At 45.5% G+C, this 21,526-nt stretch overlaps 1 protein-coding gene across 1 annotated transcript in view; it reads right to left on the reverse strand.

Moving 5' to 3' along the window:
- Positions 1-1,864: 1,864 nt before the first annotated feature.
- Positions 1,865-21,526, reverse strand: part of Pgpep1l (pyroglutamyl-peptidase I like) — a 30,650-nt gene continuing 10,988 nt past the window's right edge. The window contains exons 3-5 of the mRNA XM_031384879.1: positions 4,034-4,156; positions 2,533-2,759; positions 1,865-2,106 (exon numbers count right to left, since the gene is read on the reverse strand). Coding sequence (XP_031240739.1) covers positions 1,923-2,106; positions 2,533-2,759; positions 4,034-4,156 — 534 coding nt within the window. The 3' untranslated portion in view covers positions 1,865-1,922. The remainder of the gene's footprint in view (positions 2,107-2,532; positions 2,760-4,033; positions 4,157-21,526) is intronic.

The raw sequence follows: 21,526 nt of genomic DNA on the forward strand, positions 1-21,526 counted from the left end.
AAAAAAACAAAAAAAAACCAGTTGAGACTATTCAGTTTATTTGGTTTTGGTGGCTCTTTGTAGTGCTGGCCATTGAATCCAGTCTCTCTCCCTTCGTCCCCTTCTTCTAGCCTGTCCTATTCTCTCCTGCTCCTCTCTCCACCTTCCCCCCTCTTTGGCTATCATGGAACACATATAAACTAGGCCTCATGCAACACACTGCCATTGAACTTTACCCCCAACTCAGTCTCCCTAAGTGTCTACTAGGCTACAAATGCCTTTCTTTCAGTAAGCCACTGGCTTTGTTTGTTCTTGTTTTTCTGATATAAGTAGCCAACAGTAGTTTTGAACACACCCACACAACATGACAAGAAATTGTCCAGTGCTTCCTAGCAACCTTTATCTACTTCCTTAGAGGAAACTATGTTACTGATGGGCTCACAATGAAAATGAGCACCCAAATGACACAGCTTGGCACAAGATCTGGTCCAGTGTCCTAAGACAAAAACAAAGTGAACCAGGAGTGTGGTGGTTTGAACAAGCATGGCCCGCAGAGGCTCATAGGTCCCCCGTTGGGGAGAATTAAGAAGTGTGGCCTTGTTAGAGAAGATATGCCACTCAAGGTGGACTTGGAGTTTTCAAAAGCATTACATCATTCCCAGTGTTGTGACAGGATGCCCTGACAAAAGCAACTTAAGAAGGAAAGGGTTTGTCCTGGTGTACAATTCAAGGTGGCAAAAGAGACACCATATGCAGGGAAGGCAGAGGGGCAGCTGGCTGGTCATACGGCATCTGCTGTCAGGAATGGAGAGTGAGAAGGAAGTGGGGGGCTATAACGAAGTGTGGAAGCTTGCTGGCAGTGACTCACTTTCTCAGGCAAGGCTCCACCATCGAAAGATCCCACAGCACCACAGCCCTCCAAATCAGGAACAACCTGGGGACCAAGTGGCTCAAACAGGTAGAGGGAGGGCTGGGGCATTTTACATGCCACTGCAACAAATGGTTTTAGAGAAAGCACTAGAGACCGATTGTGAGGATGACCACCGAGCAGAGTTCCAGTAATAAATACCATGGAACTGCTTACTTAAAAGCTGTTAAAATGGGGCTGGTGAGATGGTTCAGTGTGTAAGAGCACCGACTGCTCTTTCAAAGGTCCTGAGTTCAAATCCTAGCAACCACATGGTGACTCACAACCACAGGTAATAAGATCTGATGCCCTCTTCTAGTGTATCTGAAGACAGCTACAGAGTACTTATTTATAATAAACAAATTTTTGGGCCTCAGTAAGTGGGGCCGACTGGAGCAAGTGGGATTGATAGGAGCGAGCAGAGATCCTAAAAAGTCAATTCCCAACAACCAGATGAAGGCTCACAACTATCTGTACAGCTACAGTGTGTACTCATGTACATAAAATAAATAAATAAATCTGCTTTAAAAAACCTGTTAAAATGATGAGGGAGGGAGGGAGGGGGAGGGAGGGAGGGAGAGAGGGAGGGAGGGAGGGAAGGAGGGAGGGAGGGAGGGAAGATGGGTGGCTCCAAAGCCATTCACAAGGCCTGAATGACAAGCTTGGGGATCAGACTTTGGGCCCCTGGAGCCAGGGCTATGCCTGCATTTCTGGACCCTCTGAAGCAGCTCTGTCATCCTAGCAATCCAGGAAAGACCACACAGCCTTGGAAGGGAAACTGCAGGTTTGCATATTATTGTCACGAAGGTCATAGCTTCCCCTAGTTAATCGTTGTGAAGCATCCACCTTTGGGGGTTTTCTTCTTGCTTTAGACACTAAAGTAAGGCTGTGATTCTGTGTCCACTGGCCACCACCACCCCTAGCCTTGCAACTGTTTCACAAGCCACTTTTTTAGAGCCTCTCATAGCACAGCTGGCTTCTCCACCCAAGCCTGAAACATTCCATCTAAAGAAGGCATCTCCCCCTGCTGCTTCCCTTAAGCGGCTGTACTTTGAGTCTGGACTTCCCCACTTTCTTCCAGCATTTCTTGGATGATGACTTGCAAGGCTTTGCCCAGAAGGCTGGCTGAGAGCCAGTGCGACAGAGGAGGGACATGGATAAGCGCCGCATGCCCCATTCCAAGGTGCAGAGACAGGTAGTAGGTGTAATCGCAGAGGTACCTGCAACCACATGAAACTCCCCGTTACTCCCAGATCTTGTTGCTGCCAATCACGGTTAAGTACAGTTTTCATAAAGCATGAGTTTGTGGGTGTCCATGCCCACATGCCCACTACTACTTGAGTTTGGCTTTTCTGATAGAGAAAGAACATGGGCCTAAGAACACGCCAGACAGACATTGGTTGTTGGGCTCATAGTCTAATGACCAGCAAGTGGTCAGGACAGAACTGAGCCAGCCTTTCAAACTAGTGGTAAAATACCTTCACCACAGTGACTCCCTTACTGCCATCTTCCCTCAGGTATTTCTTTATCCCTAGAAGAGAAAGCAGCCACATAGACAGCATAGGATAGCCTCTTGAAGAGAGAGAAGGGAACCTGAGGCACAGTTCCTCTCTCCCACCTGTTTGGCACAAGGACACCTGAAGTACCTGCCCGCATCTCGGGAAAAGGACACTTCGACACCCTTAAGAGCAACACGCCGGCAGACCTCCTTCATGTTGACAACAGACAGCATCACTTCGGGGCCACCTGGGAGGCACACTCCATCCTCGGGCTGGAAGCCTCTTACATCTGAATCCCGATAGCCTCTGTTCTTACCACACTGTTCCAGAAAGATGGCCTTGCTGGAAGTGTCCACGCCCACATGCACAGCAAGCTGTATGAACATACATATCAGAAATCCCAGGACACCAGATCACTAGATGTACAGAAAGGCCCAGTGATGACAGAACCCCTCTCCCAGATACAAGACATATCAAGCTCCAAATCCTCCAGGAGCCCCCAGGAGCCCTGCTTAGGCCCCTAATTAATGGTGCTGATACAAAAGGACCATATCTTTGGGTTGAATTAGGCATGCTACATCTACATTTAAGGACTTTTCTATTTCAAATGGCTCGACGAGGTTGTGAGCTCTCTTTCCCCCTGCGGGTGGGCTGGAGTGGGCAAGCAGGTATCTAACATGACCCTGGGAGACGGCTGGTTTTTAGCAGAATCATGTATCTTTTTAATAAAACTTTCATAAAGGAAGCTAGCAACAGTCTAATCAAATCTTATAAGACTTTATTTTTCCTCTTTTGAAAACAGTTGCAGAGGATTTTGTTGCAGTGTTTGTTCAGTGTCTTACCACAGGGTGCTGTGTCTGATTTCCTTCATTCTGTGATCTTTGGAGAAATCGACATTGGTATACACACACACACACACACACACACACACACACACACTTTTTTTAATTTCAAGACAGGGTTTTTTCTATCTAACAGTCCTGGCTCTCTTTAGAACTCTCTTTGTAGAGCAAAGTGGCCTCGAACTCATAGAGATCTGCCTGCCTCTGCCTCCCAAGTTCTGGGATTAAAGGTGTGTGCCACCACCGCCAGCATTGTGCCCCTATTTACACAGTGTTTATATTCAGTTACTATGTAGGCAGAGGACTTCTGTTTCCTTGAAATGGGGTTGTGAACTCATAACGTAGACCAGGGTGGCCTTAAACTCACAGAGATCTGCCTGCCTCTGCCTCCTGAGTGCCAGGATTAAAGGTGTGTGCTACCACACCAGGCCTCTGGCAGGATGCTTTGAAGGTGGGCTGACCCTGGGTGGGTCACCATCTGACCTTCCTAGGCCCTCAGAACAGCCAGAATTAGCCATACACAGGACTTAATTCAGGGCCTCTCTTTTAGGCTTAAATACAAGATTCCCATTTCATTCCACCCACCCCACGCCCCCAGTCACCTTTTAAGTTCTACCTCGTGTTTCAGCATAAACTTATACATAGACCCAGAATCTTATGACAGAGGCTCGTGATTCACATTCTTGATGTGGACCAGGGAAAAGGTGTACTCCAGCCTTCAAATCTAGATCAAGGTCCAGAAAGTTCCTAGGCCCTGGGCCCATCATCAGTTTCCCAGACCCACAACCTCTCCAGGTATCACTTACTTGTGGTTGAAAATCTTCCCAGATTGTGGTGAGCCTCTGTTTTACCTCCCTGTAATCCACAGGCAGCTGCAGAGTTCGAAGTTCTATGTCAGTGTCCACCCCTAAACCCAGCTTGGAGAGTTCCTGCAAAACACAGCAGGAGGGGCTTGCCTCAGTTGCCTGGACCCAAAGGCACTCAGACTGTATGCCCAGAGTGTTCTCTGAGCCCCAACCCATCCCTCATGGTATGGAGGACCATCAGAGTGACCAGGGACCAGGAAAACAGCCACAGCTCACTCAGCTGTACTTCCTGAAAAGGGGGCACCCTAGGGAAGACACATCTGAACAAGCCATGTTTGCAGCACTAAGGTCTGTGGACAGATGAAGATGAGCCAAAGCGGGAGGCTGGGAACACACGTGGCGGCAGCAGCGGAGACTTGGGTAGCAGGAGGAAGCATAAGAGCCCAAGGCCTTTGGGAAACTGGTGCTGTTCTCAGCAGCTGACAGGTGTCTTGCATGCCACAAGGCAAATAAATCGTCTAGCCTTACACCCCTGCTGCTAATCCAAACACCAACTGTCTGGTGTAATCTGAGGAGTCCCTAGTCATCACTACCAAAGGTACAACTGGGACACTCCACCCCAGGAAGGATGCGGATTGAAACTTGAGAAGGCTGCAGATGCTGAGTGGAATGCTTAGTCAGGTGTGGAAGTCTCTGGGATACTAGGAAGCCATGGAAGGATTGCGGTCAGAAAACAAAGAGCTTAGGGTAACCTCTTAAGCAAATGGAGGAGGTACAAGTGGGGTGGGGCTATCTTGGGGTCAATTTGAAGTATCCAAAGGGAGCTGGTCCCTTGGCTCTGTGTGCCTGAAATTGGCAGAGAGGTTATTGTGCGAATATAATTTTAGAAACAAAAGCCATGGATTTTTTTTTTTGAGAGAGAGGGCAGGAAAGGGAAGGTAGAGGAAAAGGAAGGAAGAGAGGAATGAGAGAAGAAGAGGAGGAGGAGAGAGGAAAGGAAAACCAGGAGGAGGGGAGGAGAGGGATGGAGAGGGAAGGAGAGGGAAGGCTAGGTGAGGCAGGGAAGGATGTGGGTACCCTCCTTTCCTTCTAGGCAGAGTAGCAGATAGGTTGGAAGAAAGAAAACCGGGAGCCTGAGATTTTAGAAGTGTGTGCTCTCCGGGCAGTGGTGGTGCATGCCTTTAATCCCAGCACTAGGAGGCAGAGGCAGGCAGATTTCTGAGTTCGAGGCCAGCCTGGTCTCGAACAGTTCCAGAACAGCAGCCAGGGCTATACAGAGAAGCCCTGTCTTGAAAACAACAAAAACAAAAACAAAAAAAGAAAAGAAAAGAAGTGTGTGCTCGCTCTTGATCCCAGGTCAGGCAGGAATGTGGGGCCCAGTTCGTGCCTCCATTTCTGCCCGAGCTGTTTCCGACTTCCTTTCCTGGCACTTCTGGACACCCAACTGTATGCCTTCTGGGTAAGATGGCCACCCACGGATCCCAGGCAGGGTCCTTCTCTGGGCTCTGGGGAGGTGGCCTCCAGAGGTAGGTGGGTGACCTCTCTGTGCCGACAATGAGGTGCTTTTAGACAAAAGGGGTCGGAACTTCCCCGGCCTCGGTTTCCCCACCTGTGCAATGCAAACACAAGTGCCCCTTCAGGGTTGCCATGAGAGTCAGGCAAGGCCGTGCAGCTGGAGGGCCACCTGGAGGAAGATGCTCTTTGGATCTTGGAGGGTTAGTTTGGAGGTCTACAGAGATCCTCCTCCCTGCCTGCTTTTTCTCCCCTTCCCTCTTTCTCTTTCTTTTCTTCCTTTCTTCCTTTCTTCACATAATTCTCACCTCTCCTTCCCTTCCCCTCTTCTCCCCCCCCCCCACCTTTCTACTCATCTTTCCCCGACTTGTCATATGGTCACTGTTCTTGAGTCTAAAATAGTTCAGTGATCATTTTCTCTGCTCAACTCCACAAGCAGAAGTAACAATGGGAAGGGGGAAAGAGGGAGAGGGGAGGGAGGGACGGAGGGAGGGATGGAGGGAGAAGGGGGGTAAGTGGGAAGGGAGATCACATGTTCCCCTTGCCCTGAGGGGAAAGAAGAGACCTGGGGGCCATCAGGTGTCATTTAGACCCTGGCCTGGGTTCCAACGCCATCCAGGCTTGTGGAGAGAGGAAAGCAGACCTGGGAGAGCTCACTGGGCATATGGAGAAGAAGCATTACAGAGTCAAGAGCAAGGCTGGGGCTGAGTGCTGGAACAGCTTGTCTAGCCTAGCATGAACAGAGTCTTGGGTCCCATCCCCAGCACTGAAGAAGGGGAAGGAAAGGGCTGGTAGAGGGAGGAGACAGAACAGAGGCTAGTCATAGGTAGCAGGTGATGTAGCCATTAAAAGAATGTAACGTAGACATTACAAAGACCATTGAAACGGAACTCCTCTGAGAAGGGAAGCATACGGGCATGGTCAGCTCTGAGTGCAGAACGGCTATACTTGGTAAGATGTTTCCGGGCATACAATGTACCATTTTTCTGGGTGAATGAATAATCCAGTCATCATCCAAGGCTGCCCCTGGAGGACCCTTGACACTCTGGTAAGCATCTCCTCCCCATAGCCTTGAGAACAGTAGATACCAGCCCCATCCTACACAGGGGACAGCCAAAGTTCACAGGGACACAATTAAATGGAAGACGTTTCAGGAAGCAGTGTCAAAAGAGATACAGAGAGAAGCTCGGGACCCTAAGGGCTGTCCACAGCCCTTACTCCTGTCTTGAGAAATCCGGAGGTGCTGGTTAAAGGCAACTCTGCCTGAGTGCTGTCAAGTTCTGTCTTCCACATAAGGTGCTTGCCCCAGCCCTATCCCAGTATCCGTTATGCGATTCTTCCAAACTGATGTGTCAATCTTGCTTGGAAGATCTAGGATAAATGACAAGGACCTTCTATCCAGTCACTATCTCCAAATGTTTTTGATCATGTATGTGCCCCGTTAATAAAAACATTTGTGCCGGGAAGTGGTGGCTCATGTCTTTAATACCAGCACTTGGGAGGCAGAGGCAGGCGAATTTCTGAGTTTGAGGCCAGCCTGGTCTCCAGAGTGAGTTCCAGGACAGCCAGGGCTACTCAGAGAAATCCTGTCTCAAAAAACCAAAAAAAAAAAAAAAAAAGTTTGGGCCTGAAGAGATGGCTCAGTGGTTAAGAGCCCTGACTGATCTTCTGAAGGTCCTGAGTTCAAATCCCAGCAGTCACATGGTGGCTCACAACCATCCGTACTGAGATCTGACACACTCTTCTGGTATGTCTGAAGACAGCTACAGTGTACTTACATATAATAATAAATAAATATTTGGGCAGGAGCAAGTGGGGCCAGAGCCAGCAGAGGTCCTGAGTTCAATTCCCAGCAACCACATGATGGCTCATAACCATTTGTACAGCTACAGTGCACCCATAGACGTAAAATAATAAATAAAAAAACCTTTAAAAAATAAAATAAAAAATAAAAATCAATCTCTCTTATTGAAAAAATAAAATAAAATAAAAAATAAAGATGTTTGATGTGGCAAGCCTGACCACTAGTTGGTGTCCAGATGACACAGGGCACAGGGCACAGTGCACACTTCAGTATCTCTTCCCTGGTGCTCTGAAGTTTCAATACATGACACTCACTCAGGACCAACCTTGCTTTGGAGTGGGCTTCATCAGGCAGATGTAAATCTTTACGGGGCTCTTTCGTTCTTTAACTGCTTTTCCTGATTCTCTCCTTTGTTTGGAAGAACCTGACAGCTTGTTTTTTGTTTCTATGGCTGATAAGGGCCTCTGGGAGGGTCACAGGAATTGTCATTCCTCATTTCCTTGTGGTTCACATTAATTCATTTTATCTCCTAAGTGTGATGTTGTTACAGATCATTTTTATGAGATTTCTTGATCATAATGTGGGGATTAGTTTAATTAAAGCAGAATAGCGTGACCCCGGAACCCATTAACAGGTTGCTTTATAATGCTTTATAATGAACTGAGAGTAAGTTGATGAAGACAGGCTTTTGTAGCACCACAGCAACCCTTCCCCCAAAGGATCTCTAGGATCCTGGGCCTGTCTGAGAACCTGTGTAGACACCAAGCAAGGCAGAAGGCCATGCTCTGTCTATTCGCCACATATTGCTCAAGGTTAAGCTCATATTTTTATGGCCTTTCTAGAAAACTTTGTATCCATGGAGGTGGTTGCTACTGAAAATAAGTAGAAAAAAAATAAAAAAGGAAGAGAGGAAGGGAGGGAGGGAGGGAGAGGGAGAGGGAAGGGGAAGAGAGAGAGAGAGAGAGAGAGAGAGAGAGAGAGAGAGAGAGAGAGAGAGAGAGAGAGGAAATAATGAAATATTGGGGCCAGAGGGATGGCTCAGTAGTTAAGAGCACAGTTCTTCCAGAGGACCTGAGTTCAATGGCCAGCACCCACATGCCTCACAAGTCTGTAACTGTAGTCCCATGGAATCCAGTGTCCTTTTCTGGTGTGCAAGATATCCATGTAGACAAAACACCCATACACATAAATCTTAAAAGAAGGAGGAAGAGGAGGAGGAGGAGGAGGAGGAGGAAAAGAAGGAGGAGGAGGAGGAAGAGGAGGAGGATTTCTAAAGATGTAAAGAACTTGGTAGTTCCTAAAGGATCTCTGAGTGTTCATATGACCCAGCACTCCCGCTTCTGAGTATATACCCTCAAACTAAAAGCTTGCAGCTCTGTTCACAGTGGCGTAGAAGATGCCATCCAAGTGTCCGGCAGAAGATGAGCCAGTAAGAAATACAGGCCCAACAGGGAATTAGACTGTCTTTAAGAAGATCCAGTCTCGGCTGGGTGGTGGTGGTGGTGGTGGTGGTGGTGGTGGTACATGCCTTTAATCCCTAAAGCAAGTTTCAGGACAGCCAGAGCAATACAGAGAAACCTTATCTCTAATAGATACATGCATGCATGCATGCATGCATACATACATACATACACACACATACATACACACACGTACATAAATATACACTGTATAATTTGGCCTGAACTAAAGATCTAAATCAGAGGTTCTTAACCTATGGGTTGAGACCCCTTTGGCAAACCTCTATCTCCAAAAATATTTATATTATGATTCATAGCATTAGCAAAATTACAGCTATGAAGTAAGAACAAACACAATCTTATGGTTGGGGATCACCACAACACGAGAAAGGTTGAGAACCATTGGTCTGGGTTCCCCTGCCTCAGCCTCCTGAGCGCGGGTTTTAGGAATGTACCAGTGTGCTCAATGGCATTGATGAATCTTGAAAATAGTATACTAAGCAAAGTAAGCCAGTATAGTTCCACTCCCACTAAGTAGTTAACAGCCACCGTCAGAGAGACAGAATGTAGAATGGCGGTCATCAGAAGCCAGGTGAGGGCGGGGTAGGGACCATGGTTAAATCAGCAGAGTGTCTGTTCTGCAGATTCAGAAGTTCTAGATACTCGCTGCACAACAATATGAATACAAAATAATAATAGTCACCAGGACCTGGGGAAGGAGGCAAAGAGTGAGGTGGGAAAGTTCCAGAAACAAATAGTGCCGAAAGGTCAAATAAGGGTGTGAATGGACTTGCTGAACTTCATGGTGTGGATATTGAACGCCATTTTTAAACTATGGCCTTTACTAACATCTTCCCACAAAAGTTGTTGTTGTTGGGCTGTTTTTACCCCACTAGCAGAGGTCTGGTCTGAAGAGAGACTGCACTCATAGCACGTGGCTTAACTCAGCAGAGATTCCCTGTCCTTTACACAGGCTAGTAGTGGAACTGAGATTTTTAACTAAGATGATCTGCTTCTGTTTCTGGAAGCCTGCTACAGTTCTCTGGAGTCGTCGTGACAGGTGATAAACGAGAGGAAGCAGTCACGTGTTCACACATCTGTGCACGTGTCTGTACAAGCATGTGGAGGAGACTAGAGGACAAGCTCATGTGTCTTCTAACATCCACTTTTTTTTTTTTCTTTAAGACTCTCTCTCACTGGTCAGGGGCTCACCTAGGATCAGCTAGGCTAGCTCGTTCAGGAAGCTCCAGGAAAGTCCCATCCATCTCCTCCTTCACATGGCTGGGATCACAAGCACATGACCAGCTATTCTCGCTTCTGTTCTGGGGTCTTAAAAGTGAGAAAATAGAGGGAGGTTCCAGCAGAACCACACAAAACAAAAATCTGTGGGTTATGGTTGGTTCATTGGTTGGTTGGTTTCAAGACAGGGTCTTTCTGTGTAGCCCCAAACTCTATAGACCAGGCTGGCCTCAAACTCAGAGATGCACTTGTCTCTGCTTCCTGAGTGCTGGGATTAAAGGTGTTCACCACCACCACTCAGAGACAAGATAAACGTTTTTGATGGACAGAGGAGTGGTAAGGACTCCATCGTTTACCCAGGTTCCTTATTTTCGCCCCACATTGCGGTCCTTTAAGGTCCATCTAGGTCATCACAACACGTCGTTACCTCTCTTACAGTACTTTCTTGTTTTTAATGACTTTGATGGCTCTGTGGAACACTGGCTAGACACTGTAGAGCTTGTGCCTCCACTGGAATCTGTCTCCTGCTCTTCTCATATCAGGCTGGGCTCTAGGGTTGGGGGAGGGAGACTCTAGAGGCACAGAGCACCTTTCTTGGGATGATATTTCAAGGGTACAAACTATCAACAAGACTTGATCACCTGGCCAGGAAGTCTCTCAGGCATCTTCACTATAAAATGCTCTTTCCTGCACTTCACAGCCTGAAGCCTGTGCCAGGAAGTCCCGGTGCAGTCGGCATCTGAAGAAGAGGATTAAGGTTTCCACAGGGCCAGAAGTATCTGCATAATTTATGCACCTGCAGAAGCAACTTAAAGCGTCCCTCTCTGGCTCTCTAATTTACATATAGAATCTATGTAATTTTCTTTTGAATGGTTTAGGCTCCTGGATATTCAATTTATACTTTAGGCTATGGTTTGATTCCTGCATGGTGTTCTACCTGCCTCCTGTCTGGAGCCTGACTTGTTTTGTGTGCTTTGTGTGCGGTTCCGGGAATACCGCGGGCATCTGTAATTTATTAGCTGTACTAAAAGCTAGGCTTAAGGTGGGCACCTTTTTTTTTCCCCCTGAGACAGGGTTTCTCTGTATAGCCCTGGCTGTCCTGGAACTCACTCTGTAGACCAGGCTGGCCTCGAACTGAGAAATCTGCCTGCCTCTGCCTCCCAAGTGCTGGGATTAAAGGAGTGCTCCACCACCGCCCGGTAAGGTGGGCGTCTTTTAAGTAACTGCCCTTCTTCTGTATGTCGATGTAAATCTGCTTCAGTGGAAGGTATCTGACAACGTAAGCTGACGTTGGTCACATGACTCTGACAGTGTGTCCAGTCTCTCAATCATCAAGTTCCTTTCTGGTTTATTTCTGGGAGTTTCCACGTACTGTTTTTTGGATCACAGTTGACCTCTGTTCACTGGAACCACAGATGAGAAGGGACGACTGCCCTCGCCCTCAGCACTCTTGGTATTTCATTGACTCAATGAACTGCTAAAGAAGCACTTAGTCCTCCTGACAGTGGGTGACAGTCACAGTCAAATGCACCTTGCTCTTCACCAGAGTGGGGCAATTTCTTATATGTTTTTGGCTGCTATGAACAATAATGCTTGGTATTAGGTCTCTGGGGTTGAGATATGGAGAGCTCCATGTGTTTTTCCTGGGCCACACACTCTGCCAGCATGGGAGGGCTCTTCCCATGAACACAGGAGCAGAGCACACTTGTAAGAGTGACCCTGGAAATAAGTCCCCAAATGTCCCATCTGAACTTAGATTCCAAAGACAGGTCTAGAAGGCTACCTGGGGCTCCTCTCACCTCTACCCTCACATCTATTACAAACATGTCACAAGTTACCCCATTGGGATTGTCAGACCTGGGGCTCCAACATCTGTAGGGGCCCCTCCCAACCTGTGGTTTCCAGACAGATGGAGCTGCCATGAATCAGGAACCCAGCATCTGTGCTGACATCTGCAGTCACAGCTGAACACTGCCCATACCCTGGACCAGCCTTGCAAGGCTGTGTCTCAGGGATGCTTCTCCATTTTTCCAGGTACAGACTCTACCCTGCTACCATTTTGCTTACATGCTGTATTTCCCTCTAAAAACCATCTGCAAGGACATCCAGACAGTCAACAATGGACCCAAAGCATCCTCCAGAGATGGAGAAACAATTGGGAAGCTACAAGATACATTTTGGGGAGCACGTGCGTGCCAATGCACTTGGAGGACAGAGATCTATCTATATTGGATGTCTTCCTCTACAGATATACACCTTATTATCTGACACAGGATCTCTCTTTGAACCTGGAGCCTGCTGATTCCACTAGTCTGGGTAGCCAGCAAGTGCCAGGGATCCTCCTGTCTCTCTATCTCCATGGCAACTTCAAGTGCATGTTGATACACTCAGCTCTGTATATGGGTTCTGAGTGATCGAACTTGGGACCTCATGCTTGCATAGCAAACACTTCACTGATTGATTATCTCCTCGGTGAAATTAAAAATTTATGTTAAAAACACAAACAGAAAACAAGACAACAACGGCTTCTCTTTCTAGCTCTCTGGAGTAATCTGAGAGCCCTGGGATTTCTCCAGACTAAAGTGAAGTTTAGGGATACCCATAGGAAGGGCCTGGGAAGTTGCTGGTGTCCTTTTGAAAGATCTGTCATCTTACTCTGACTTGTGGGTACAGAAATGGATTGGGGGTATTACTATCCTGATACACTGCCTTGTACTCTGTTCACTATGACTGCTTTCTAAAGAAGGATAGAAGGGGCTGGAGAGATGGCTCATCAGTTAAGAGAACTGGCTGCTTTTCCTGAGGACCAGGTTTGATTCTTAGCACTCACATAGCAGCAAACAACCATCTGTAACTCCAGTTCTGCGGGATGTGACACCCTCTTCTGGGCCCCTTGTGCACTAGGCACACTCAAGGTACACAGCATGTATGCAAGTAAAACACCCACACACATAAAATAAAAATAAACCTAAATAAAACAAGCAAACAGCATGGAAGGAGGGTAAGACCCCTTCATCTTTGGGGATAAAGGGAAACCCCCCTCATATCAAGCTCATCTACGTTGACAAGAGCCCTAAGCTCTTGGCTACTTGGGCTATATATATATTTGGAATGCTACATTATATCCACATGGATCTAGGATATGTTTTACAAACATCTTTTTTGTTTGGTTTGGTTTGATTTGGTTTTAGACAAGATTTCTCTGTATAGTCTTGGCTGTCCTGGAACTCACTCTGAAGACCAGGCTGGCCTCAAACTCAGAGATCTGCCTGCCTCTGCCTCTTGAATACTGGGATTAAAGGCACACAGCACCACCACTTGGCGAAAAATTCTTTTGTTGCAGTGGTTCTCAACCTGCCTAATGTTGTGACCCTTTAATACAGTTCCTCATGTTGGGCATTGAAGCTTACACAATGGGAGACTTATTCCAGGGCAAGGTCAGGTCGAGAATTAGCAAGAGTCATGTCTCTACTAGCCCAGAAGATTAGCCTAGTGGGTATTTTACCTAGGATGGGCGGGACCTTGAGCCGAGTGTGTGTGTGAGACAGCAGTCAGCATTGAGCATTCGAGATTCGAGATTCTAGATTAGAGATTTGAGATTCGAGCCTCTGTCCTCCTGGCTGGCACACTCACAGCCTCCCGGGCTCCAGCTGGGCCTCATGGGCCCAAGCGTGCTTGAAGCCTGGACACCAGTCCAGAGGAGATGGCTGCTGTTTTAGACCCAGTGTGTTTCAGGTGGCCTCAGATGTACCTTGACTACTGAGTTGCCAGATTTTTTATTTTTCTTTTGCAATGATTGTAAAAGCCTCATGCCATTTTTAAGAAATACATTCAGATAACATACTTCTCTGTATCGACTCTATTTATCACCTGCCAAATCCCTTGCATACCTGGCCAGAACTCTCATCACCCCACGAAATAAGAGCTCCCCCGCAAGAAACCCGGTCTGTGGCACCTCCAACCATAAAATTATTTCATTGCTACTTCATAACTGAAAGTTTTGCAACTATTATGAATCAATGTAAATAAATATCTGATATGCAACCCCCAAAGGTATCTCAACCCATAGGTTGAGAACAACTGTTTTATTGTCTTTCTGAGTTCAGGCACTTCTAGAAAAGCTTCTAGAAAATTCTTTGGAATGGGACTGAAGAGATGGATCAGTGGTTAAGAGAAGTAGCTGTTTGGGTTCAATTCCCAGCACCCATATGGCAGCATCCGACTGCCTGTAACTCCAGTCTCAAAGGACCTGACATCCTCATACAGGCATACACAAAGACAAAACACCAATGAACATTAAAAAGAACCCCAAAAACAAAAACAAACAAACAAACAAAAAACAAAACAAAAAAACAAAACAAAGAAAATTCTTTGGAATGAATCTGCAGCATTTCTGTCTCCAAAACTGTCATACCTAGTATTACATTTAGGGTTTCTATTGCTGTGAAGAGACACCATGACCACCTGGTAACTCTCATAAAGGAAAACACTTAATTGGGGCTGGCTTATAATTCAGAGATTCAGTTCATTACCATCATGGCAAGAAGCATGTCAGCAATGCAGGCAGACACGGTGCTGGAGAAGGAGCTGAGAGTTCTACATCCAGTTTGGGAATCAGTAGGAAGGCAGAGAGCCACCACCACACCTTCTAATGATACTCCTTAAGCATTCACATATGAGTCTATGGGGGCCATTCTTTTGGTTGGTTGTTTGGTTGGTTGGTTTGGTTTGATTTTTGAGACAGGATTTCGCTGTGTAGCCCTAGCTGTCCTGGAACTCTTTCTGTAGACCAGGCTGGCCTCGAACTCAGAAATCTGCCTGCCTCTGCCCCCCAAGTGCTGGGATTATAGGCGTGCACCACCACTGTCCCACTATGGGGGCCATTCTTATTCAAGCCACCACATTCTACATCCCAGTCCCCATAGACTTGTAGCCATTTCATAATGCAGAAATATATTCAATCCCACCTCAAAAGTCTCCATAGTCTCTCAGTGTCAAGCCTGCTTAGAAGTCTAAAGTCTGTTCTAAGACTTATGGTAAGCTCTTAACTTGATCTACAATAAAATCAAAATCAAAAGATCACATACTTCCAATATGTAATGGTATAGGATATATATCACCATTCCAAAACGGAGGAAAATGAGTGTAATGAGGAAATACTGGACAAAAGCAAGACCAAAAAACAGCTGTGTAAACTCCAAACTCTGCATCTCCATGCCTGATGTCAAAGTACTCTTCAGATCTCCAACTCTTTTCAACTTTGTTAACTACAACGCAGTTATTTCTCTTGGACTCATTCCACTCCCTGTTAATAGCTTCCCTCTTGACGAATCCCATGACTCTGGTATATCCAACATCTTGGGGGTCTCCAGGGCAATTGTCTGAGTTCGGTTTTCCATCATTGTGAATATACACCATGACCATGGCAACTCTTACAATATTTAATTGGGGCTGGCTTACAGTTTCAGAGTTTCAGTCCATTATCATCATGGTGGGAAGGATGGCAGCTGAAGGAGCGGAGAGTTCTATATATTGATCTGAAGGCCTCAGAAGGAGACTGTATGTCACACTGGACAGGGCTTGAGCATATATGACTTCAAAGCCTCCCCGACACACTCCTGACCTCATCAGCTTTCCTTAGTCACAGAGGAAGACGCCATAACCCTTTTTTGTACCCTTGACTCTAAAGCCAGAACCATTTGGCCAAAGCTGCCAAGTTCTGCTGTTGTTGGGCCTGGAATGTGTCACCTCATTTGAATACATCTTCACCAGTTATCTGTTTTCAGTGGTTTCCTTCATTGCCTAAGTTTGGCTGTTCTGGTACTTGATCTGTAGACCAGACTGGCCTTGAACTCAGTGACCTGCCTGCTGCCTCTGTCTTCTGAGTGCTGCTAGCATAATGCATTCACACCCAGTCCTAAAGTTTTCTTTAATTACTTTTCAGAAGTTGGAAGCTTAGCTGAGTGGGGTCCTGCCCTGAGGTTACCATCCACTTTTCCCATTTAACATTAGGCTTTGCTTTAACCTGTTTATGTCCTCAAGCACTAGACTTGACTCCATTACACTTCCCTGGGTTCCTTTTGTCCTCAAACTGTACATTTTATATTTTCCTTGTTTAGCTTGGTCCTCTTCATTATAGATCTGCATTTGCATGGTCACTAATAACCAAGCAACAAAGTCAATACTAAACTTTTTGGAAATCCCCTAGAGACAAATCTACTAAAGATGTTTATTCTTAACTCTTCTATTTAACCTCAGGCAGATTTGTGTGTGTGTGTGTGTGTGTGTGTGTATGTGTGTGTGTGTATGTGAGATCAAGGTAGAATGTACTCACAGTCTTTGTCAAAATATCACAAGAATGGTCTCTAGGTTACATACTAATATTCTTTGATTTGGAAATTTCTGGTTTCTTTGGAGACTCAGTTGTGTCATGTGATTTTTTTTTCTGGAAACTGTCTTATGAGAGGATGTTTTTGCTGAGAACAGACACATGGTGGCTTTCTAGAAGCAGCCTGGGTAAAGGACATGTGATATTTTGCTAAAGCTGACACTTGAAAGAACAAGAATATGATGTTTAGAAAGAGTATAAATATAACCCAACACACAGTGAACGATGTTGTGTGGTATTGGTACACCTTACCATTCTTTGCTGGTCATCATTGAGTTTTGCTGACACTGGTCTTCGCTGATAAAGCTATATGGTATTGATTCGCCTTGGTATTCTTTGCTAGTCATTGTTTGTCATGACTTCATAGACAGAAATGCCACAAAAGAACTTCTGGTGGTGTTCTGGCAGCTTCTGGTCACTTTCTTGGACTTGGCAGAGCCTCAAGGTTTCTTCTGGATGGACCTGCCATTGCTGATTCATGAACAGGGTTTACAGGTGTTTGCAAGTGGATCGAGCTGCCCCTGCTGTTCCAAGGGAACTATACTGCTGATATCCTGGCAACACAGACTGGATTTGCTCCAAAGAACTATTTCTAAACAGGTCCACATCCTCCTTTGCTTTATTAACCTTTCCTTTCCACTACTTCTGGTGGGTGGTGGGCTAGAAGAGAGGATAAAGCATTTAGGAACTCCTATTAAAAGTAGGTTTTGGGGCTGGAGAGCTCAGTGGTTAAGAGCACTGACTGCTCTTCCAAAGGTCCTCAGTTCAAATCCCAGCAACCACATGGTGGCTCACAACCATCCTTAATCAGATCAGATGTCTTCTTCTAGAGTGTCTGAAGACAGCTACAGTGTACTTACATATAATAACTAAATAAATCTTTAAAAAAAAAAAGTAAGTTTTGAAAAATCTAGGCCTACAATTCTTCTCCTCTAAAACTCATGTTCCCCATAATTCATATCACCTCAGCACCATCTTCAATGGTCCTACTAGTATGGCCTATGGTGGCCCACTTAAGCCATTCAACTATTTTCCTAATCCAAAGACCATATTCCACCAACAAGAAACTTGGTCTGGCCTAGGACAGCAAAACCCCAGTCCTTGGTACTAACTTCTACACTATTAGCCTACCCTCAGTGACACACTTCCTCCCACAAGATCACAGCTCCTAATGACACTCCCTGGCATGAGTCTGTCTATAGGAGCCATTCTTATACAAACCATCACACCTAGAGCCTAGAACCTAGATCATGGGCAATGATGATGCCACTGCTACATATTTCACTGAAGAAACTGTGGGCTTGTGGAGGAGATGGGATGGTTCAGTGTTAACTGGGGGGAGATGGGATGGTTCAGTGTTAACTGGGGGGAGATGGGACTGTTCAGTGTTAACTGGGCTCACAATGCTGATCAACAGCACGGAGTCACTCTCTTGGGAACTTTGCAGAAAATGCCTCTTTCACTATGAACTTTTAGACTTAATGTTATTTTTCTGCATTTTCTTTTCCTGTCAACATCCTTCTCCCATTTATGAATGGTTGTATAAAAAAAAAAAACAAAAACAAAAAATGCCTTCGTGTGACGATGGTTTGTCAATAGTTCACCCCAAGTGGGGCAGTGGCCTTTAATCCTAGCACTTGGGAGGCAGAGGCAGGTGGATTTCTGAGTTTGAGGCCAGCCTGGTCTACAGAGTGAGTTCCAGGACAGCCAGGGCTATACAGAGAAACTCTGTCTGGAAAAAAAAAAAAAAAGAAAGAAAGAAAGAAAAAAAAAATAGTTCACCCCACTCTTGGAGGTGAGACGCTGTGGAAATAAACACTTTTTTCCCCTTTCCCATCTGTAACCCATGCATTCTCAGACACAAAGCTTTGTACAGATAATTAAATATCCCTTGGGAATGCACATGATAGTGATGAGCTTTAATTTTACTGGAAGAATGCAAAAAGATAGAAAGAAACTTACTCATTCCTGCCCCAAGTGACTCAGCCTCTGGAACGCATGCTCCAGGCCAGGCCCTCTATGGGATAACGATACATTGATGTTGGTGATTACAGAAAGTCTGTAGCTTATACAGACTCAGATTGTGTTTCTCTATGTTTACAACAGTCAGGTATGTTATGTATATGAAGTAGCTCAGCTTTTTACCTTGTATGATCCCTTAGATGACAACTCCTACTACAGACACCATTAGCTGTTTGCCAGAACTTTCAGTGACTATCAACAACCAAATAGGGGGCTGGAGAGATGGCTCAGCCGTTAAGAGCACTGACTGCTCTTCCAAACGTCCTGAGTTCAAGTCCCAGCAACCACATGGTGGCTCACAACCACTCATAATGAGAGATGACGCCCTCTTCTGGTGTGTCTGAAGACAGCTACAGTTTTGTGTGTAATAAATAAATCTTAAAAAAAAAAATAGGAAGATGCTAAGCCAAAAGTAGAGTCCATGGTCATGTTAGAGAGGACACAGGATAACCTAAGTTCACCTATGGGGATGAAACAACCCTGCACATCGACTGCAAAGAGTTTGCAACCACCTCTGTCCAAAGGAAGAACACAAGGAAGGGAGAATAAAAGCAAGACTCAGAGTCCAGGGCCTAAAAGGAAGGCAAACTGGGACACCAGGACCCTGGGCATGGCCCAACCACCCTCGGGAACCTTGCTCTCTAGATGCCAATGCTGGTGTGCTTGTCGGCTGTTACCTGAGTTCCTGTTCTGGTCACCATCTTTTGGTCCTATCAGAAGCAAGAAGATTGAGCAGATTCTGCTCCAGAATCTGTCACTGAGGAGATGGTGGATGTGAGCCTGTCCTTGAAGGTTGCCCACAATGAGAGAGGCATTGGTGAGAGAAGACCACCCTTTGACGGTCGTGAACTTTAATTCCATCCTTTTGCTAAGCCTGGAATTGTGACCTACTATATTATTACATGTTACAAACAATGCTGATATGGATTTTGTATTTGTTTGTTTATTATTTTGATCTTCAAGCCAGAGTTTTTCTATGTAGCCTTGGTTGATCTGGGACTCACTCTGTACACAAGGCTGGCCTTGAACTCAGAGATCTACCTGCCTCTGCCTCTTGAGTACTGGGATTACAAGTGTGTACCATCACTGCCTGGTACAGATTTGTACCCTCAGCATCACCATTTCCCCCATCTGTGGGAGATTTTATACCATCTGTGGTGGTTTGAATAGGAGTGGCCTCCACAGACTCGTGTGTCTGAATGCTTCGCCCATAGGTAGCAGCACTATTAAGTATACCTTGTTGAAGTAGGTATAGCTTTATTGGAGAAATTGGGTCACTATGAGGGCAGGTTTTAAGGTCTCCTGTCTACAAGGTATGCCCAGTGTAGCACAAAGTCTCCTTCTGCTGCCTTTGGATCAGGATGTAGAACTCTCAGCTCCTTCTCCAGCCCCATGTCGGCCTGCCTACCTCTATGTTTCCTGTCATGATGAGAGATAATGGACTAAACCTCTGAAACCATAAGCCATCCCCAATTCTGTTGTCATGGTGTCTCTTCACAGCAATAAAACTGACTGACTGAGGCACCATTTTTGTGATAATTTTCTTCCCTTCTGAGAAGTGTTCTTCATATAGTCTCCTTGTGTTGTCCTTCTGAGAGTAAACCTGGCATTTATTTTTGTGAAAATGTCTTTACTTCAGCCTTTTTCTTTTTTTAAAAGCTTTATTTTTTATTTTAATTATGTATATGTATGGACAGAGGTATGTGCCATGAACACAAGTGCTTACAAAGGTCATAGATTCCCTTTAGAGCTGGGATTACAGGCAGTTGGAAACTACCTGACGTGGGCGCTGGGAATTGACTCAGGTCCTCAGGAAGAGCAGTGTGTTCATAATCACTAAGCCTTATTCTCGAGGAATGATCTAGGCATGTGGTTTCTGTTCAGCAGTTACAATTTTGGCATTCTGCGGGTTATTACTGTACTGCTTTTGAGCTTATATTGCTATTTTTGAGAAAGTTAGCCTTAGACTAGTTAAAGTATCCATTTTTTTAAAGATTTATTTATTTCACGTATATGAGTACACACTGTAGTTGCAAGCCCTCATCTGGTTGTTGGAAATTGACTGTTAGGACCTCTGCTCACTCCGATCAATCCTGATCGCCCCTCTCACTCAGTCCGTGCTTGCTCCAGCCCAAAGATTTACTTATTATTAAAAATAAGTACACTGTAGCTGTCTTCAGACCCACCAGAAGAGGGCATCAGATCTCATTACGGGTAAGTGAGCCACCATGTGGTTGTTAGGATTTGAACTCAGGACCTTTGGAAGAGCAGTTGATGATCTTACCCACTGAGCCATCTCACCAGCCCCCTAGAGTATCCAGTGAACCATTTTCTCTCTCTAGCTACTTTAAAGTCTTAATCAGTCTTTTGCAATCTGCAGCTCTACTATGTTTAGGTGTGGATTTTCTTTGTTTTTATCTCTGTGGATTCAAGTATTTCATCAGTTCTGTAATATTATTTTGAAAAATTTTTTATAAAAAATTTTTTGAGCCAGGCGGTGGTGGCACTTGCCTTTAATCCCAGCACTTGGCAGGCAGAGGCAGGCGGATTTCTGAGTTCGAGGCCAGCCTGGTCTACAGAGTGAGTTCCAGGACAGCCAGGGCTACACAGAGAAACCCTGTCTCAAAAAACAAAAAACAAAACAAAAATCTTTTTTGAAATTTATTTATTTATGTATATGAGTTCAGTGCCTTCAGACAAACCAAAAGAAGACATCAGATCCCATTAGAGGTGTTTGTAAGCCACCATGTGGTTGCTGGAAACTGAACTCAGGACCCCTGTTAGAGCAGACAGTGCTCTTAATCGCTGAGCCATCTCTCTAGTCCCTCTGGAATATTCCTTTTTTTAAAAAAAATTATTTATTTATTTTATGCATATGAGTACACCACTGTTGCTATCTTCATACACACCAGAAGAGGGCATCAGACCCCATTACAGATGGTTGTGAGCCACCATGTGGTTGCTGGGACTTGAACTCAGGATCTCTGGAAGAGCAGTTGGTGCTCCTAACTGCTGAGCCATCTCTCCAGCCCCCAGACTATTCTCCTCTTTTTTTTTTTTTTTTTCGT

This window comes from Mastomys coucha, unplaced genomic scaffold (assembly GCF_008632895.1).
Source record: "Mastomys coucha isolate ucsf_1 unplaced genomic scaffold, UCSF_Mcou_1 pScaffold21, whole genome shotgun sequence".
NCBI lineage: Eukaryota > Metazoa > Chordata > Mammalia > Rodentia > Muridae > Mastomys > Mastomys coucha.